Below are 19,215 nucleotides of genomic sequence, written 5' to 3'. Positions count from 1 at the left end.
ATTGGTTTTGCGCCCAGATTCCAGCACAATCGGCCAAACCCGTAGAAAAGATCGGGGAATTTTAAACATAAGTGAGTTACGCCCCAAACCACTTACGTGCGTGTTTTCCACGATCTTTTACGCTGATTTAAGATTCAATTCGCCTGAAACAAGCCCCGCCAAAAAACTGGCCACTCCCCAGATCGAAATTGCGAGATGCACCGATTGCGCTGGTTAAGGAGAGCTCTTCAAATTGCACTCATTTTCTTCAGCTCACAGGCACTAGAAGGCACGCTTTAAAAATTCTTCAAATCAAAAAATTTAATTTACTAAGAAACTGACTAGTGTACACCAATATAACTATTAAGTGCTTCAGTATCAGTATTTTTTTAAAGTAATTTTTAGTGATTTTACATCAGGTTACGCATAGGTAGAGGACTGGATACTCTTATTAAAAATGCTTATTTTTACTGATATGCCCATTTTCAGCTGTATTAATAAAACTGCACTGGGTTACCACTCTTAAATACATCAAGGAATACTTTTTAATGGAAAGAAAAAGAAAAGATTACGTTCTATTACGCTGCCCGATTGCGCTGGAAGATTTTACATTTGTGATTATGTAAAAGAATTTTAATGGAAACTTGAAGCATTACATAACTGTTGCAATTCCAAGTGCATTTTGGGCACAGTTTGCCAATTGTGCCCAAAGCCGAAATGCTACCCGTTAATATTTAGTATTACTGGGTTTGGGAAGTGGGATTTAAGTTCCTTGGTAGCACTGCGGGGATGTTCCCAGCCATTGGCAGTATTGGGGTTCTTTTTTGCACTGTTGCTTATTGGAGGAAAAAACACGGGGCGGTGTGAAAAAAAACCTGCCATTTACATCGAAATAAAAACAGAAAATGCTAAAAACACTCATGTTGTTGGGGACATAGGATTTTTTAAGAACTGGAAAAGATTGCTTGTCCCATGCCTAGTTGTCTCTTGAAACCATTTTTAAAAATTCACTCTTGGGATATGGGTGTCACGAGCAAGGCCATCATTTATTGACCAGTACGAGTTGCTCTTGAGAAGGTGGTGGTGAGCCGCCTTCTTGAACCACTGCAGATTGTATGGTGAAGGTTCTCCCACTGTGCTGTTAGGTAGGAAGTTCTAGGATATTGGCTCAGCAAAGGTGAAGGAATGGCAATATATGTCCAGGTCAGGATGATGGAGAACTTAGAGTTGATGTTATTCCTGCTGCCCTTGTCTTTCTAGGTGGTAGAGGTCACGGGTTTGGGAGGTGCTATTGAAGAAGCCTTGGTGAGTTGCTGCAGTGCATCTTGTAGATGGTACACACTGCAGCCACGGTGTAGCAGTGGTGAAGGGAGGAGATGTTTAAGGTGGTGGATTCGCTGTCAATCAAGCGGACTGCTTTGTTCTAGATGGTGTCAAGCTTCTTGAGTGTGGTTGCAGCTACACCCATCCAGGCAAGTGGAGAGTATTCCATGAAACTCTTGAGTTGTGCCTTGTAAGTGGTGGAGAGGATTTAGGGAGTCAGGAAGTGAGCCACTGGCTGCAGAATACCCAGCCTCTGATCTACTCTAGTAGCCTTGACATTTATGTGGCTGGTCCAATTGAGTTTCTGGTCAATGGTGACTCCCAGGATATTGATGGTGGGAGATTCGGCGATGGTAATACCATTGAATGTCATGGGGAAGTGGTTAGACTCTCTCTTGTTGGAGAAGGCCTGGCATTTGTGTGGCATGAAAGATACTTGCCACATAGCAGCTCAAATCTGTATGTTGTCCAGGTCTTGCTGCATGCGGGCATGGACTGCTTCATTATCTGAGGAATTGCGAATGGAACTGAATACTGTGGAAGTATCAGCGAACAGCCCCACTTCTGACCTTATGATGGAGGGAAGGTCATTGGTGAAGCAGCTGAAGATAGTTTGGCCTAGAACGCTGCCCTGAGGAACTCTTGAAGTGATTTCCTGGGGCTGAGATGTTAGACCTTCAACCACCATAACCATCTTCCTTTGTGCTAGGTATGACTCCAGCCACTGGAGAGTTTTCCCCTTGATCCCCATTGACTTCGATTTTACTAGGGTTCCTTGGTGCCACACTCAGTCAAATGATGCCTTGATGTCTAGGGCAGTCATTCTCATTTTACTTCTAGAATTCAGCTCTTTTGTCCATGAGGTCTGGAGCCTAGTGGTCCTGGCAAGACCTATTGAATGAGCAGGTTGGTGAGTAAGTGCCATCTGATAGCACTGTTCAATACTCCTTCCATCACTTTGCTGATAACTGGGAGTAGGCTGATAAGATGGTAATTAACCGGGTTGTATATGCTCTGCTCTTTGTGGACAGGACACACCTGGGCAATTTTCCACATTGTCGGGTGTGCTCCTCCTGGCCCCACAAGGGAAGTGTAAGGCTACCCTGCTCGGACTCTCTCTCCCCTTCCCAAGCCACTGACAGCCTGGAATCCCCGCCCCCTCTGGTCCTGCCTTTACCCTGGGCCTAGCCACCGGCCTTTGAGTCAGCTGATTATAATGGCCACGCAGCCGCATCCTAATGACTTATTTACCTGGCCTTTTCCCAAATTTTGTAATATTCTCCTTTCTCTTTGCCTACAAAACAACCTTGACTACATTTCAAAAATAATTCAGTGACTGTCTATGCCCCCTTGTTACCCTCTCAAAATCTTAATTTTGAAAATATCCATTAGATCTTCCTTTACTTCTCTCTGAGAACAAATAAAAAAATGAATAGGTTTCATGATACAATCTGTAAGGAACCTCAATTGTAATCTTGGTCAATAATTGCCCTTCTGATGTCTAATTACCCAGTTTATAACATCTCTTTTTAATTTGTAGCTTTCAGTTTAGCTATGAGTCTCTTGTTAAAGACTTAGCAAATGTTACTTGAAAGTCAAGATATATATCAAGGCATATGATACCATCTTTATTGTCAACTCTGTTGCATACTCAAAACATGTGAATATATTTGTTAGGCGTTACATAGCTTTCATTAATCTCTTTAAATGCATTTAAATTCTTTCCTTTATAATTTCACTCCAATATATATTCCACTATTAATGTCAAACTAGAAAGACTATGGGCCTGAAATTACGCACTGCAATTCCAACAGATGTAAGCTTACTACTTTTGAGTAAAATTTCCCTTTCTGCTATTTAGCAGAGATAAATGGGTTCACACCGCCACTAAAATAGTGGAGAGAAGAATTTCAGATGAACTTGTTAAACATTTGTATGCTAATGTAATTTCAGGATCAAGCTTGCAAGCTTTTTCACGTTGTTAATGTTAGAAGTTGTTTTCCAATCTTCTGATACAATCCCTGTGCTCAATGAGCTATAAAACACTTCTGTTGGAGCATCCACTATTTCTATCTTAATTTCCTTAAGTGTGTCTGGATGCATTAAACGTGGTGCTCAATAAACATTTAAATACTCAATTTTTATTGCCTGCATTAACTCCATGAGCTTGAATGTATATCCTACCTTTCCAGTTACTAGAATGTGAATACTATTATTTTCTACAGTGTGAAAAGAAAACTCAAGTTTCCATCATACTATTTACCTCATGTACTGTCTCATTCTCATGTTTAAAGGGCTCCATTTGTTTTTTTAATACTTTAATTACTACAAGCCTACCCAAAAAATTATCCTAATTAATCTTTGAATTTGTTCCTCCAGTTCTTGCATTTCCATGCCTTGTTATTTTTCTAGTAGATATTACTAGATAATACAATAAGGTAAAATGATTACCCTATTGTATTCTTACCTTATTATATTTTTCCCAATCTGGATAAAAAGGCAGCATTTGACTCAATATGACACCATGGAGCCCTGGCAAAACTGAGATCAGTGGTGGTAAGAGAAAATCCTCCAATGACTGGAGTTACACTCGACACAAAAGAAGATGGTTGTGGTTGTTAGAAGACAGTCCTCACAGCTCCAGGACATCACTGCAGGGGTTCCCCAAGGAAAGGATTCACGTCCCAATCACCTCAGGTGCCTCATCAATGACCTTCCCTATGTTGTAAGGTCATTTTCCAGCATTTTCTAACTCTCAAGTATTTTATTCCCTCATAATAATTATCAATGCCTCAAAAATCTCACAGGACTCAGACAAATTCCATCCATCCCTGGGGATTCATTTGTTTTGAGCCCTTCTAGCCTATCTAGGAATTCCATTTCATTCATGTCAAGGTAGTTCATTCTACTGGATTATTGCCATTTAGGGAGCGCATATTGTTCACATTTTTCCAAGTGAATAGTTGGGGGAAATAATCATTGAGTATATTAACTGTATTATGTTCATCCTCAGTTTCACTCTGTTACCATATTTTATGATTCTCACATCTTCTCTGCTGCCTATTAAACTTTTGGAAGATTTCCTTACTGTCATGCTTTGCATTTGCAGATAGGTTTTTCTCCAGGTCCCTATTTGCTACTGAGACCCTCCTCTTAGCACATGTCTCTATGTTCCTGTAGTCAAGTGGATGTTTTCCCCCTTTTCCCTGCAGGATTTGTAGAGGTCATTTTTCTTCCTTATTTTACTTTTCACTTCTAATTAATTGTCAATTCATTTAGGGTCATGCTTGCTGATTCTAGGTAAGTACATATGCTACACATTCTGTATCATGTGTTGAAAGTTGTTTCACTTAAAATCTATTGAAGTGTTGTACCCTCTCCCCCACCCAAAAAAAAATTGCTTAATCCGGTTCCTCATTTCCTTGAAATTAGCCTTTATCTATTAAAAGAATTTATCTGGTCCTGGATCTTGTTATTTCTAGATCTTAGATTATGTCAAACTTGTTTGTTATACCCCAAGGGAGCATAATTTCCATTTCCTATGTACTATCTGGATTAGATACTTTTGCCAAGTCAATGCTCCCTGATGAATTGGGTCACGAAGCAGTCATTCACTATGTTCTGAATCATATGGTTATTTGAAATTTAGATTTGGTTGGTTGAAATTCCCCATTAAATGATCCTCTTGTATCCACATGCCATTTGTATCTCTTCAAAGAACAAACTGTCTTTCCTTTTATTCTGTTTTGGCGGTCTGTAACATATTAGTGTTAGCAATTCCATTTTCATATTAAAGATGTCCAACCAAAACAGTTTATTGTAGCTCTCTCCGTCCATAGGATCAACTTACCTTTGCTGGGCATCATCGGTGCCATCGCCCGTGGAACTGATTGGAGCCCGCTGGGATACTGTTTACATTATAGGACCCCGATTTCCATGTTAAAAGGGCCCTATCGCCTGAAACAGGCAGACACTTTGGACACCCATTTCAAAATGGAGCTGCTCGTATTGCTGGTGTTAACGGCACAGTAAGGTTACCAACTCCATTTTGAGACTGTTACTGCCCCTTTAATGCTAAGTGAAGGCAGTGAAAATCGACCCCATCCGCTCCCATTTGCGTCCATAAATTGTGCCTCCCAATTTAGTGCCATCTGCAAACTTGGATACACAACTCTCTGTTCCTTCATCTAAGTCACTGATATATATGGTGAAAAACTGAGGTCCCAGTACAGATCTCTAGGGAACCCCACTTGTCACATCCTGCCAATCAAAAAACAAACCCTTTATCCCTACTCTCTGTGTCTTAACTCCCAACCAATTACCTACTCATGTCACAAAGTTACCTCCAATTCCATAGTCTCAACAATTACCAACAATTCTCATTGTTTCCAATAATCTCTTGTGAGGTCCCTTATCAAATGCCTTTTTGAAGTCCATGTAGACAACATTCATAGACACTCCCCTGTCCACCATGTTAGCGATCTCCTCAAAACATTTAACTAGATTAGTCAGACATGACCTACCCGCTACAAATCTATGCTGACTCTCTTTGATCAACTGATACTTGTTTAAGTGCTGAATCACTCTGTCTCTGATGATAGAGTCGAGCAACTTCCCCACAATTAATGTTAAATTGACAGGTCTGTAGTTATCTGTAGCTGCACTGCTGGGAATGGGAAATGAGTGTCAGCTTGATGTGCTCCCACAGGAAAAGCCGGTAGCACTATGTCCATTTCACTACCTTCCAGCAGTCCAGGTGTTGCTGCTGGAGGACAGTTTGGAACGTTTATTTTTATTTGTTGCAACAAAAAAATCAACCCCCGAAGCAGCCTCAGTAATTTTATTTCAAAATAAAATCTCCTTGAATTAGGTATATTGGATAGGTTTTAGCTTTGGCTCAATGGTGGCACTCTTGCCTCTGAATCAGAAGATGATGGGTTCAAACCAAATGCCAGAGATGTGGCTTACACCAATTAAACAAATTATCTGGTCATTTATCTCATTTCTATTTCTGGCACCTCGCTGTGCACAAAAACAGGCTGCTGCATTTTCCTCCTTTACAACGGTGAAAACACTTCAAAAAACTATATAAATGCAAGTTCTTTATATAGGTAGTGTAAGGGCTATTTCATTTTCAGCAGGAATCTTTTTTTTATTGAAAGGCAAGAAAATATTTTCAGCACGTAAACTTTGTATCAATAATTGTTTCGTCAAAGGCCTAATAAATTATGGGGCAGATATAGTTCAATTGACTGGTAATTGCCCTCCATTTGTTTTATTCCCTGCTGGAAGATCAGCTGTTTCTACAAGTGTTTTTTTCTGAAGCTAAGCATTTAGCAGCACTCAGGTGACTCAGCACTGCTGTGTCCTGGAAGCAGGAGAATGAGTTGCAGATAAGGGAAAGCTAGACCAAATGAGGCCAGCATTGGAGGATAAAAGGTATGGAACTGTAATAAAGGACTGGATAAGATTGCAGAAGTAGGATGGAGCAAACTCATGAAAGAATTTTTGAGCAAGAATATTAAACCCAATAAGTTGGGGGACAGGGAACCAATGGAGGTCAGTAAGGACAGAGGTGATTGGCAAATGGGATAGGATGTGGGCAGCAGAGTTTTGGAAGAGTTGGAATTTAAATGAGGAGAACTCAGGAGGTCCATGTAGAGGATGTTGGAGAAATTCAGCTTTGATAATGAAAGTGTGAATCAGATAAGGTCACGGAGATGCAGGTAAGCAACCTTGGTGATGGATAGAATATGGGGTTTGAAATTCGGTTCAGGGTTGATCAGGACAACCTGGTTGCACATTAACTGTTTCAGCTTTTACATCTGCAGTGCCTCTGTTACTGCAAAGGCATTGAGGGTTTATGGAATCAAAGTGGGTCGATGGAGTTAAGATTCAGATCAGTCATGATCTAATTGAATAGCTGAACAGGCTTGAGGGGCTGAATGGTCTACTCCTGTTCCTATGTAGCCTCCTGAATACAAGTGAAGATTGTGAATTGTGAGGTATCTGTATAGCTGCCTTCTGGTGGCTGTAAAAAGCCTAGCACACAGAAATTCATGGTTGCTATTACTTTCAGGGCTGTAGGTAATACAGTACAATCAAAGAGAATGATTCCAGATTGGCATGTAACATAATGCAAACGATTTGTTTTTGGCGTGTAACATCTCTGAAAAAAGATGATCCTCCACTTTGTAGAGGATCCTTCTGTTCTCTCTTTGCAGATATAAACTTCAAAGTTAATATGCACTCACATAAGATTATGATTCATCAATGACATAACTAATAGTCAGCTCATGCCTGCAGCATTTTAGTCTACTTCAATTGTCACTGAATGCTCAAATAAAGTTTGAGGCCACTTTGAAAATTGGCAGTTGGCTTAGTTTCGTTAAACCTGCCCCTTTATTAATTGATTCAATAGGTATTTTAAGTCATTGTGCACCTACATAGGTTTAAATCATTGGCCAAAGTAGGATTGCCAGCAAGCTAGCCACCGCACAAAAGACAATTGAATGGTAACATTACTAAAGCGAGGAACATTCTGGCACTTCAATGTTACAAAAGGTGTCTTTTACCAGTTATGTGTTCATTCACTCTGTTGTTCATTCACTTTGTTGTCATGCTTCTACTTCCATTTTAGAGTTTAAAGGGAGGGAGGAATGGGTATCCACATTCTTATTCCCTGCATTATTTTTTGTTTTATTCCCCCAGCCAATTATTTTCAGTCTTTAAGAAAAAGTGGCTTTAAGGAGCCCTTTGTTATTTTGGATACAAGTTTTTTCCCATCTATTTCGTCTGCATTTTTAAAAATAGACATTTGGTGGCACAATATTCACGATGCTATGGAAACTGCAACCTTAATTGTGCCATCATGCTAAAGCTTTTGTGACAGCTTTTAAATTTAAAATAACTTCAGAGGCGCATGCCTCAGTGCAATCTGCAAAGTTTAAATAAGCTACCTCCTTCAAAGTGACAAGTACAAGACCCATACACTAAAATGTTTTAGAGGCTGGTAAGAATCATTTGCAATGATACATACTGTAAAAGGTGGCTGAGGACTATAGCTGAAAATAGAAAACTGCAGAAAAATGTGTGCTCTCAATTCATGGAATTGAGCTTATGTTCAGTTACATAAGTTGAGAACAAACTATTTGATGAGTTTGTTCAAAATAGTTCACATTTTTCACTGAGAAAGCATTAATGACATTCATGGTCAACATCATGACAGCAGTAATGGGTATAACCCTACTGTTCTTGACAGGTATTACTTCCAGAATTCCACTGAGAAAATGTAAATAAAGTATTGCTTTCTCCAACTGCTCAATAGTGGAAGTCAGAGTCGTGACCCAAGAAGAAAGGATATTACTAACAGTACAACAGAGCTCCTGACAGTTATAAGAAGGAGCCTCCAACCGTGCAAACATCTGGGGAATTAAATAATTCATAATCCATTATTTGCAAACTACAAGCACTATACCTCTATTTGGCAGATCAAGTGAAAAACAAACAAAAAAAAGCTCTTGTCCCATCTCCTTAATTAGGAATCCATTTCAGGTACCATTGCCCCTTTATTCTTCTCCCCAGTTAAGAAACTCCTGGGGTGATTTTGAAGTGGAGTGCACATCGGGTGGGCAGTAAACAGGTAAGTCAAAGATTGGGAGGATTTTTATGGAGGCGCAGGGAGAGCAATTCAGTTCAACCTGCTGCCAAACTATCTTCCCCCAACCATTACATTAACTTTACATTACATCACATTACCTCACAGCCTCCAATAATCCCTTTAAAGGATGTTGGCTTGTCTTCTTTTCGTTAGGGGCAGTGGGCCAGACCTTCACTTCAGAGGCATCGCACATTGGAGGAATAAAGTACCATTAGGATCCGATCTAGATTCCAGGACCCTGAAATGCATGGCCTAATGAGGCTCCCATCTGTTTCTGATGGGAGCACCTGCTGCCTATTTTGAAGCCCGCTTGAAAATGGCAGCGGGTGGGAAAACGCCAGTAAGTATATTTTTTTGTGATTTTGGTCTCGCTACCATCCCTTTCCCGTCAGAAAACAGGGTGGTAGAGAAACCAAAATTGCCCCCTCCATCTCTTCAATGCATTCCTTCTTTTGAGTAATACACCCTCATATTTCCTTCTTCAGTGTATATTCATAAAAAAATACACATATATATCAGTCCCTACTTTATTCCCACCTTTAGTCTACAGTTTCTCAACTGAGCACACATGTCTCTATTTCACTGCAGTAACATACTACGGCAAATTTTCAGCCAGGCTGTATCATTTACCGGCAACAGGATCCAGGTGAATGCAAATGGAGAAACTGTGTGGCCGATGGTCCCCGCTGAAAATTCATTCTGCCATATTTACAATGGGGTTGCACATCCATGTCACTCCCACTCCTTTAAGTTGGAGTTTCAATCAACATGCAAATGAAGATCATGAACAAGCCAATTCCACTTTCCAATGTTTAGATGGAAGTCCTGCCCAATAGGACAATGTTGAGGTAATAGGCACGTTTCTTTTTACTAGTTTTGAACTAATGGTTCCATTATTAATTTTTTTTTGGAATATATTAGCTATTTTCCTGTATTTTCTAAAACATACATGTGGGAGATGTTGATGTAATGAGAGAAGGAGCTCTTCCACTGGAGCAGAAAAAAGAAGAGATTTAATAGTGTTTTTTTAAATTACGAATGGTTTTAGTAGGGTGAATTCAGGAAGGTTATTTGCTGTGGTTAGGGAGTCAGTGGTGAGGGGTCATCAATTTAAAAGTATCACTGAGAGAGTCAGGAGAGAGATTAAGAGAAATTTCTTTATGCTGAGTTATTAGAGCATGAAATGGCATGATATAGGGAATAGTTGAAGCAGAGACCATTGCATCTTTTAAGGGAAAAGTATAAAACATTTGAAAGGGGGGAAGATACTATAGGTAGAAAATAGGGTCGTGGAATTAGTTTTGTCTTGTTCTGGCAAAGAAACAGCACAGACATGATCAGTCGAATGGTTTCCTTCTGTGCAGTGAACATCCAAATATGTTTCGAAAATATTTACAGCTTTCTTGAATGCTAACACAATTTTTGTCCCTATAATCACCACTTACCTTTAAGTGGCTACATTCTTCTAAGTGTTCCCATCACCTTTTGACAGCATCGTTTAAGGGCTGCTGATGTGCAATTTCCTGTTGCCCCTCTAGCAAGCTCCTAGTGTCAGGCCCAATATGGGCTAGACTTTATTGAAATTGGGCAGGCGCAAATAACACCTCATGCTGAGTTAATGCTTCTGTCTTCTCTTTAAATAACCCCAATCCTCTTATATACAAGTAACAAGTACCGAGTAAACTATACATTTATCTCTGCTGTCAAAATGTTATTTACTTAATTCTGGGTGAAGTAAGCCCCTTTAAATTATATTGCTCTATCTGTGGAAAAGAGAGAAACACAGCCGCATATCCTAGTCTTCACCCACTTTCCTGCAATTAAATTTGTCATAATACAGCTGTCCTCTTCCTTCAAGTCTGCCGGTTCAAGTGGACATAAGAGACCCCAGCGAGTTCTCCCATGTTTTGGTCAATATTCCTTTCTCAACCAACACAAAAAAAAATAGATTGGTCATTCATCCCTGTTAGAGTTTTTTGAGGATGTAACTAGCAGGATAGATAAGGGGGAAATCAGTGGATGTAGTATATTTGGATTTTAAAAAGGCATTCGATAAGATGCCACACAAGAGGTTGTTACTCAAGATTCAGGCTCATGGGATTGGGGGTAATATATTAGCATGGATTGAGGATTGGTTAACGACAGAAAACAGAGAGTAGGAATAAACGGGTCATTTTCGGGTTGGCAGATTGTAACTAGTGGGGTGCCGCAGGGATCGGTGCTTAGGCCACTGTTGTTTACAATATATATCAATGACTTAGATGAGGGGACTGAGTGTAATGTATCCAAGTTTGCTGATGATACAAAGCGAGGTGGGAAAGTAAGCTGTGAGGAGGACGCAAAGAGGCTGCAAAGTGATATAGACAGGTTAAGTGAGTGAGCGAGAAGGTGGCAGATGGAGTGCAATGTGGGGGAATGTGAAATTATCCACTTTGATTAGGAAGAATAGGAAAGCAGAATATTTTTTAAAAGGTGAGAGACTAAGAAATGTTGGTAGTCAAAGGGATTTGGGTGTCCTAGTACACGAATCACAGAAAGTTATCATGTAGGTACAACAAGCAATTAGGAAGGCAAATTATATGTTAGCCTTTATTGCAAGGGGGGGATGGAGTATAAGAGTAAGGAAGTCTTGCTGCAATTATATAGGGTTCTGGTGAGACCACACCTGGAGTACAGTTTTGGTCTCCTTACCTAAGGAAGGATATACTTGCCTTAGAGGGGGTGCAACGAAGGTTCACTAGATTGATTCCTGGGATGAGAGGGTTATCCTATGGGGAGAGATTGAGTAGAATGGGCCTTTATTCTCTGGATTTTAGAAGATGGGAGGTGATCTCATTGAAACGTATAAAATCCTTAGAGGGCTTGACAGGGTAGATGCTGAGAGACTGTTTCCCCTGGCTGGAGAGTCTAGAACTAGGGGGCATAGTCTCCGGATAAGGGGGTGGCCATTTAGGACCGAGATGAGGAGGAATTTCTTCACTCAGAGGGTTGTGAATCTTTGGAATTCTCTACCCCAGAGGACTGTGGATACTGAGTTGTTGAGTATATTCAAGACTGAGATTGATAGATTTTTGGATGCTAAGGGAATCAAGGGATATGGGGCTCAGGCAGGAAAGTGGATTTGAGATAGATCTTATTGAATAGTGAAGCAGGCTTGACGGGCCATATGGCCTACTTCTGCTCCTATTTCTTATGTTCTTAACCTATTGCTGTTTATGCGATCCTGCTATCGGCAAAATGGCTGCCACATTTGCCTGTTTAACAACAGTTTCTGTGCTTGAAAATAATTAACTGTTTTAACTTTAACTGATTGACTTTGAGCCATTTTTGACAGATATTAATAAGGTGTTATACAGAACCATTGAAGTTTACAGGAAAGAAGGAGGCCATTCAGCCCATTGTGTTTATGCCAGCTCTTCACTATGGCAATTGAAAACTAATCCCACTGGGCTCGGCACTCTTCCCTGCATCTTTCTATGTTTTAAATATTTATCTAATAATCTCTGCCTCAGCCATTTACTATGGCAAAGCATTCCATGCTCCAACAACCCTTTGAGTAAAGAAATTTCTCCTAACCTTTCATGCATATAAATGCAAATATTTTCTTTTCAATTTACACCCGAAATAATTGCACATTTTCTTGCCATTATGTCCCTCTCAGCTAAGTACCATTCTTTCCATTCTTGTCTTTTTCTCTATCTACTGTACATCTCTATTTCCAAATCACTATCTGTCAGCAAACTCTTTCTAACTAGGCCTTGAATAAATATTAAAAAGGTTAATGGTCCACTTTCACTAGCAGATGTTCATCCACCAATTTATAATACTCCCAGAACATTCCATGACAGTTCCTTCCAAGGGTTTAAAAAACATCTAAATCAATTTAAGTACCAATTTAGACGGTATTTAGCACAATAATCATAACAAATTGCAGCTGAAAGTGTTCTTAAAAGTACCTCTCCATATTAATCAACGAATGGTGCAATTAATTATTTTAGCCATTCACTATCCTTCCTTTTTTCTTTCTGCTTCTTGTGCTTTTTTAAAAATTCGTTCATGGGATGTGGGCGTCGCTGGCGAGGCCAGCATTTATTGCCTATTCCTAATTGCCTTGAGAAGGTGATGGTGAGTCGCTTTCTTGAATACAACCAAATTATCATTTGATATGTTTAATAATTTGTTGGTAGTCCCAACAACAACATGCATTGTATAACGCCTTTAATGCAGTAAAACATCCCAAGGCGCTCCACAGGAGTGTTATCAAACAAAATTTGACACTGAGCCACATTACGGGATATTAGGTCAGGTGACCAAAAGCTTGGTCAAAGAGGTTGGTTTTAAGGAGCACCTTAAAAGAGGAGAGAGAGGTAGAGAGGTGGAAAGGTTCAGGGAGGGAATTCCAGAGCTTAGGGCCTGTGTAGCTGAAGGCATGGCTGCCAATGGTGGAGCGATTAAAATCGGGGCTGCGCAAGAGGCTAGAATTGGATGAGCGCAGAGATCTCAGAAGGTTGTAGGGCTGGAGGAGGTAACAGAGATAGGGAGAGATGAGGCCATGGAGGGATTTGAAAACAAAAATTTTAAAATCAAGACTTGACTGGATTGGGAGCCAATGTAGGTCAACGAGCACAGGGGTGATGGGTGAATGGGACTTGGTGCGTGTTAGGATATATAAAATTATGCGGGAGATTGACTGGTCACATCTATTACCCAATTATGTCAATCATCACTTTTTATCTTTTGTTTGGAAGGCTCCTTTTGGAACTTTTTAAAAACATTTTTATTATCTCATCACCAAAATTGATATTGGGATTTCAGAGGTAAGAGGCAATGAAGAGTTTAAAATGATGTTTCTTCAAAAAATAAGATTCAAAAAAGGTAGATCAAATAAAAAAATTAATGTTAACAAAAGTAATGAGAGGACGGAAAGAGAAATGGAAAAGGAAAGAATAAGGGGAAAAGATACAGTGGGGTGAGTAGAATTAAGTGTTTACTTTTTTTCTTTCTTTTATTGGTTGTACAGGGCATTTGTGAGACCACAGCTAGAATACTGTGTGCAGTTTTGGTCTCCTTATTTAAGAAAATACATAATTGCTTTGGAGGCGGTTCAGAGAAGGTTCACTCGACTGATTCCTGGGATGAGGGGGTTATCTTATGAGGCAAGGTTGGGCAAGTTGGGCCTGTATACACTGGAGTTTAGAAGAATGAGAAGTGATTTTATTGAAACATTTAAGATCTTGAGGGGACTAGAAGGGGTAGATGCTGAGGGGATGTTTCCCCTTGTGGGAGAGACTAGATCTTGGGGCTACAGTTTAAAAATAAGGGGTCTTCCATTTAAGACGGAGATGAGGAGAATTTTTTTCTCTGAGGGTTGCGAGTTTGTGGGACTCCCTTCCCCAGAGAGTGACGGAGGCAGGGTCATTGAATATTTTTAAGGCTGAGTTAAATGGATTCCTGATTAACAAGGGAGTCAAAGGTTCTGGTAGGTAGACTGGAAAGTAGGGTTGAGGTCGCAATCAGATCAGACATGATCTTATCAAACGGCAGAGCAGGCTCGAGGGGCCGAATGGCCTACTCCTGCTCCTAATTCATATGTTTGTGTGATTCCTCATTTTATGGCCTTAGGAAGTGCTTTACAGCCAATGAAAACTTTCGAAATGTAGTCACCGTTGTAATGTAGGAAAACGCAGCAGTCAATTTGCGCACAGCAAGGTCCCACAAAAAGCGATGAGATAAATGACCAGATAATCTGTTTCAATGATGTTGGTTAAGGGATAAATATTGGGCAGGGCTCCAGAAGAACTCTCCTGCTCTTCTTCGAATAGTGCATTGCAAACTTTGACATCCACCTGAGAGGGCAGATGGGGCATTGGTTTAACATCGCATCTGAAAGGCAGCACCTCAAACAGTGCAGCACTGAAGTTTCAGTCTAGGTTATGTGTTTAAGTCTCTGGGTTGAGGTTTCAACCTACAATCTTTTGACTCAGAGGCAAGAGTACTACCACTGAGACAAGGTTGACATGTAAAAGCCTTACCGATTAACTAGTAAGTGAAGGAAATTCTCGGTAGGCTGCTGAACCGTACAGACTAGAAAGTCCAAAATTTTCCAACTGGTCTGTGCTGAATTAGCTATCTCAGATGGAGATCTAGGTATGTTGCTACATTTGTCCTCAGTGCCTCTGGATTAAGGATGGGGAAAAATAACAGCCCACAATAAATTCCCACTCCTGATCATTATCCAGACACACTTGCTGGAAAGTGGTCGTGTATGGTATTCGAATAAGAACAGGATTGGACTCGGCCCTGATAACCTTCTTGCCAACACTCACTGTCTCGGATCACACAAGAAAACAAGTACCAGAGGGCTCCTGGCATTCATGGAACAACCCAACATATGTCAGCACTCTCTCAAAGAGGGAAAGTGAAGGAAACAGGCTAAAAGTAATGACAGTAAAAAAACTGACCTCGATATTTGGATAGCCTTAATACTGTAACTTCAGTATTCTTTTCAGTGTAATTTATTAAAATATGGTCAATAGGCAACAATAGGGTAATCACATTGTTAGCTATATGTTTGGAATTATATTTATATTTTTAGGGAGCATGGTACACAATCCTAAATATCTATCACAATTTCCAGCAAAGATGGGGCTGGGATATCGATAATTAGGCATGTGGAAATTTGTTTCAGCCCATCCTGGGGTCTGAAATAGGTAGCTCACATGAAACCGGAGGTTATCCTGAATGTAGCTGGCCCGGCACCGGCTGCATTCAGGGCAGCTCAATTTCAGGAAGGGGCCCTCAAACATGTGTTTGACCCCCTTTCTGCATATGCAAAGGGCCTAAAGCCTGTTTCAGGCCCGGGCCCTGGACACCTACACCAATATGATGGGTGGTGCACTTCCAGCGCTGGATGTGCCTGCGCACGCTGCCTGACATATTGGATGCTTAGGTGCCCATTTTACACCTGTATAATGGGTCGGCATCAATGAACCTCTAAGACACCATGCTTTCTTCTTGCCATTGAACAAGAGACAGATTTGTGCTGCCTTTGATTGGCACTGCAGATGATCACTGATCCCACTGCAGTCATCATTATTATTTATTGAGACACTTAGCTCTCATGCCTTGTTATTTGGTTGTTAAGGGAATCACATTAAATCGACTTGCCATTGTTAACATATGATCACTCAAGTCCAAGCTAGTAGTTTTAAACCATTGTGGATTTATGAAATAATAATGTCTCAGATCTCCTCCATATATCTTTATTTAGTGTCTCTTATTCTTATAGAAGTAGTCCAGAATACAAGTTCACTAGATGGGCTGAGAAGATAAAATTTTAAAGGAGGGAACAGTTAAAATTGTGTCCTGCACTATATCTCCCAGCTCACCCAATGCCTGCAGCAACCAGAAGAAATAAGTTGCTTCCAAGTTTTCTTACATCACTTGCTTGTCCCAATAGAATAGAAAATGCTATGACATTTCAAAATAGCTATTTAATAGTGTGCACAATATGGAAAAGAATATGCACAAATTGTAGGAAAATTGATGTGCATCATCAACCAGCCTCAATTATCAAGTTCTCACCCTATCATTATACACAAGTATCATGAGAATACCAATTTACTTACCATCTTTTAGGATTGTCTCTCGCCCTGTGCCATCGATTTTCTGCCGTCCAATTAAGAAGCTGGTTGTGTCAGCAAAGTAGATGTAATTTGTTTCTGCATGAAAATCAAGAGCTCGTGGATTGACGAGGTTTTCTACTTGTATCATATATTCATCAATTGCTTTGGTATTCAGATCCATTCCTCTGATGATTCCTGGACGGCCTTTTCCATAAAACAGGAACAGTTCATTCTTCGGTTCTGCAATGAAAGATTAAAGAAATGACAAGGTGCAACTTTACATTTTCCCCCCTCGTTGTTGTACTTTTAACAACAGCATTTAATGAAAACAATTATTTTTTTCTTTAATGACACAAATAAAACCTGAGAATAGATGTAAGCAATTAAAAATGGGTATAAATTATGATGCTCTGTATAATTATACTGCAATCACCAAAACAAGGAATTAGTTCTTTCTTGAGAATATTTTAGGCTTTTTGTTTGTATTCTTTCTATATCTTTAATCAGTTTATCTGGTTAAGGTATTCTGTTTCACATGGCAAATAATGTCAGGACTATTTGGCCTCATGATCTCTCGTTGCACTGACGCATGCACTTTTTATTTATGTTATGCCATTAAACAGTGTTTAAAGATTATTTAAGTATCCACATGCAACCAACATTTCCTCATTAAATAAATTTAAAATGGCCACTTGGAGGCAGACTTGAATTTTGAAGTATATGTATAATATCATTTGTCTGTCCCAGTGCGGTAAGCTTCTAACTCATACTGACTACCAAGAAATATTACACCACCCAGGTGGTTGTTTTCATCTGTGAGTTTTAACAGTGGGGGTCAGTAGCATGTAAAACAATGCTGTCAACAGGTATTAATGGTTTGTGGCCTGTGACCTGAAATTTCTCTTTTAATAAAAAATAGGAATAGTCTGATTCTCTCAGTAATTAATGACATGTTAGTGATATTACAGGAATGTGTAGCTTTGAACTGTGCGATTAATAAAGATGTGATTCAGTTCGTGGATTGTTAGTTATGACAAAAAAGGGAAAGACAGACAGTGAGGCTCCAACGCAGTGAATTGCTAATAGAGTGAGGACTTTCAATTGGGAATTTGGTGAGCTTGGGAATTAAATGCAGAGAGGTAATGAGATGCCAAGTGATTTAAACCAAAGAACTACTGACCAAAATTGAGCGGAACGTAAAGGGAGCCACATGAGGATTCAAAAATCAAGAAAAAGTCAAAAAGTGATGTCACAAGACAAGGAGGAGCGCCGAACATAAGACAGTAAGTATACAGTTCATTGGTTAGTTTTTTTAGTGGTTACTGTGATTATTGGGGATAAAAGGTACAGGAGCGGAGGCCCGGGAGCAGAAGGAGAGGGACCAGTGACCGAGAGCAGAGCGGGGATAAAAGGAGCAGGAGTGGAGGCCCGACAGCACACGGAGCGGGACCAGTGATCTAGAGCAGAGCGGGGATAAAAGGAGAGGGAGCAGAGGACCGGGAGAACAAGGAGAGCGGGCCAGCGGGCCGAGAGCAGAGCAGGGATAAAAGGAGAGGGAGCAGAGGACCGGGAGAACAAGGAGAGCGGGCCAGCGGGCCGAGAGCAGAGCAGGGATAAAAGGAGAGGGAGCAGAGGCCCAGGAGAACAAGGAGGGGGGGCCAGCGACCGAGAGCAGAGCAGGGATAAAAGGGACAGGAGCGGAGGCCTGAGAGCACAGGCAGCGAGACCAGCATCTGAGAGCACAGCGAGGATAAAAGGAGAGGGAGCGGAGGCCCAGGAAAACAAGGAGAGGGGGCCAGCGACCGAGAGCAGAGCGGGGACATAAAGCTGAGACCAACTCAAACATAGGCAGAAATTTGAAAGAGTGACATCAGAGGACAGGAGGTTGGTGACTAGTTGGTGAGTAATACATTTTTTTGCTCTCTAAGCTAGGGGAGTGGTTTAAACGAGGAACCTGTAACCTGATACTTAATTAAATTAATAACTTAATTTAGATAAATTAATTAGTTTTTTTAAAGAAGTTAAAAATAAACCAAGTGAATTAATTACATAAAAACTTTAAGTAAATAAATAAATCAAGGTTAGATAGAGATGGCCGTGCTGGTGGTGTGCCATAACTGCAGCATGTGGGAGTTTGTGGAGAGCAGCGTGATCCCAGGCAACCGCATCTGCAGTAAGCATCTGCAACTCGAGGAACGTCGGCTCACAGTTGTTGAGCTGGAGTCCGAGGTGCAGACATTGTGATGCATCAGGGAGGGGGGGGAGTTACCTGAACACTTTGACCCAAGAGACAGTCACACCCCTTAAGTTAGGTAGTGGTTTAGATTTGGTTAGTAGTCAGGGATAGGAGGATGTGACTGCAAGTCAGGCAGGTGAGGGGATCCCAGATGCAGTGGTGGAGGAGCCTCAGCCTTTGCCCTTGTCCAACAGGAGGATGGGCAAATTGACCATGGCACCGTGGTACAGGAGGCCATTCAAGTGGGGGGAGTGAAAAGGAATGTGGTAGAGTTAGGGGATAGTATAGTCAGGTGGATTCTCCGCAATTCTGACTGGGAATCCCAAAGGCTGTGTTGCCTGCCAGGGTTAAGGATGTCTCCTCATGGCTGGAGAAGAACTTCAAGCAGGAGG

General features: G+C 40.7%; 1 protein-coding gene across 1 annotated transcript in view; it reads right to left on the bottom strand.

Annotated features, from left to right (window-relative positions):
• LOC137323576 (low-density lipoprotein receptor-related protein 1-like) overlaps nucleotides 1-19,215 on the bottom strand; it is a 1,400,855-nt gene that overhangs the window by 695,129 nt on the left and 686,511 nt on the right. The window contains exon 11 of the mRNA XM_067987196.1: nucleotides 16,591-16,827. Within this exon, the coding sequence (XP_067843297.1) occupies nucleotides 16,591-16,827 (237 nt within the window). The remainder of the gene's footprint in view (nucleotides 1-16,590; nucleotides 16,828-19,215) is intronic.

This window comes from Heptranchias perlo, chromosome 7, assembly GCF_035084215.1.
Source record: "Heptranchias perlo isolate sHepPer1 chromosome 7, sHepPer1.hap1, whole genome shotgun sequence".
NCBI classification, from domain to species: domain Eukaryota; kingdom Metazoa; phylum Chordata; class Chondrichthyes; order Hexanchiformes; family Hexanchidae; genus Heptranchias; species Heptranchias perlo.
This window is presented reverse-complemented; position numbering and strand designations above follow the sequence as displayed.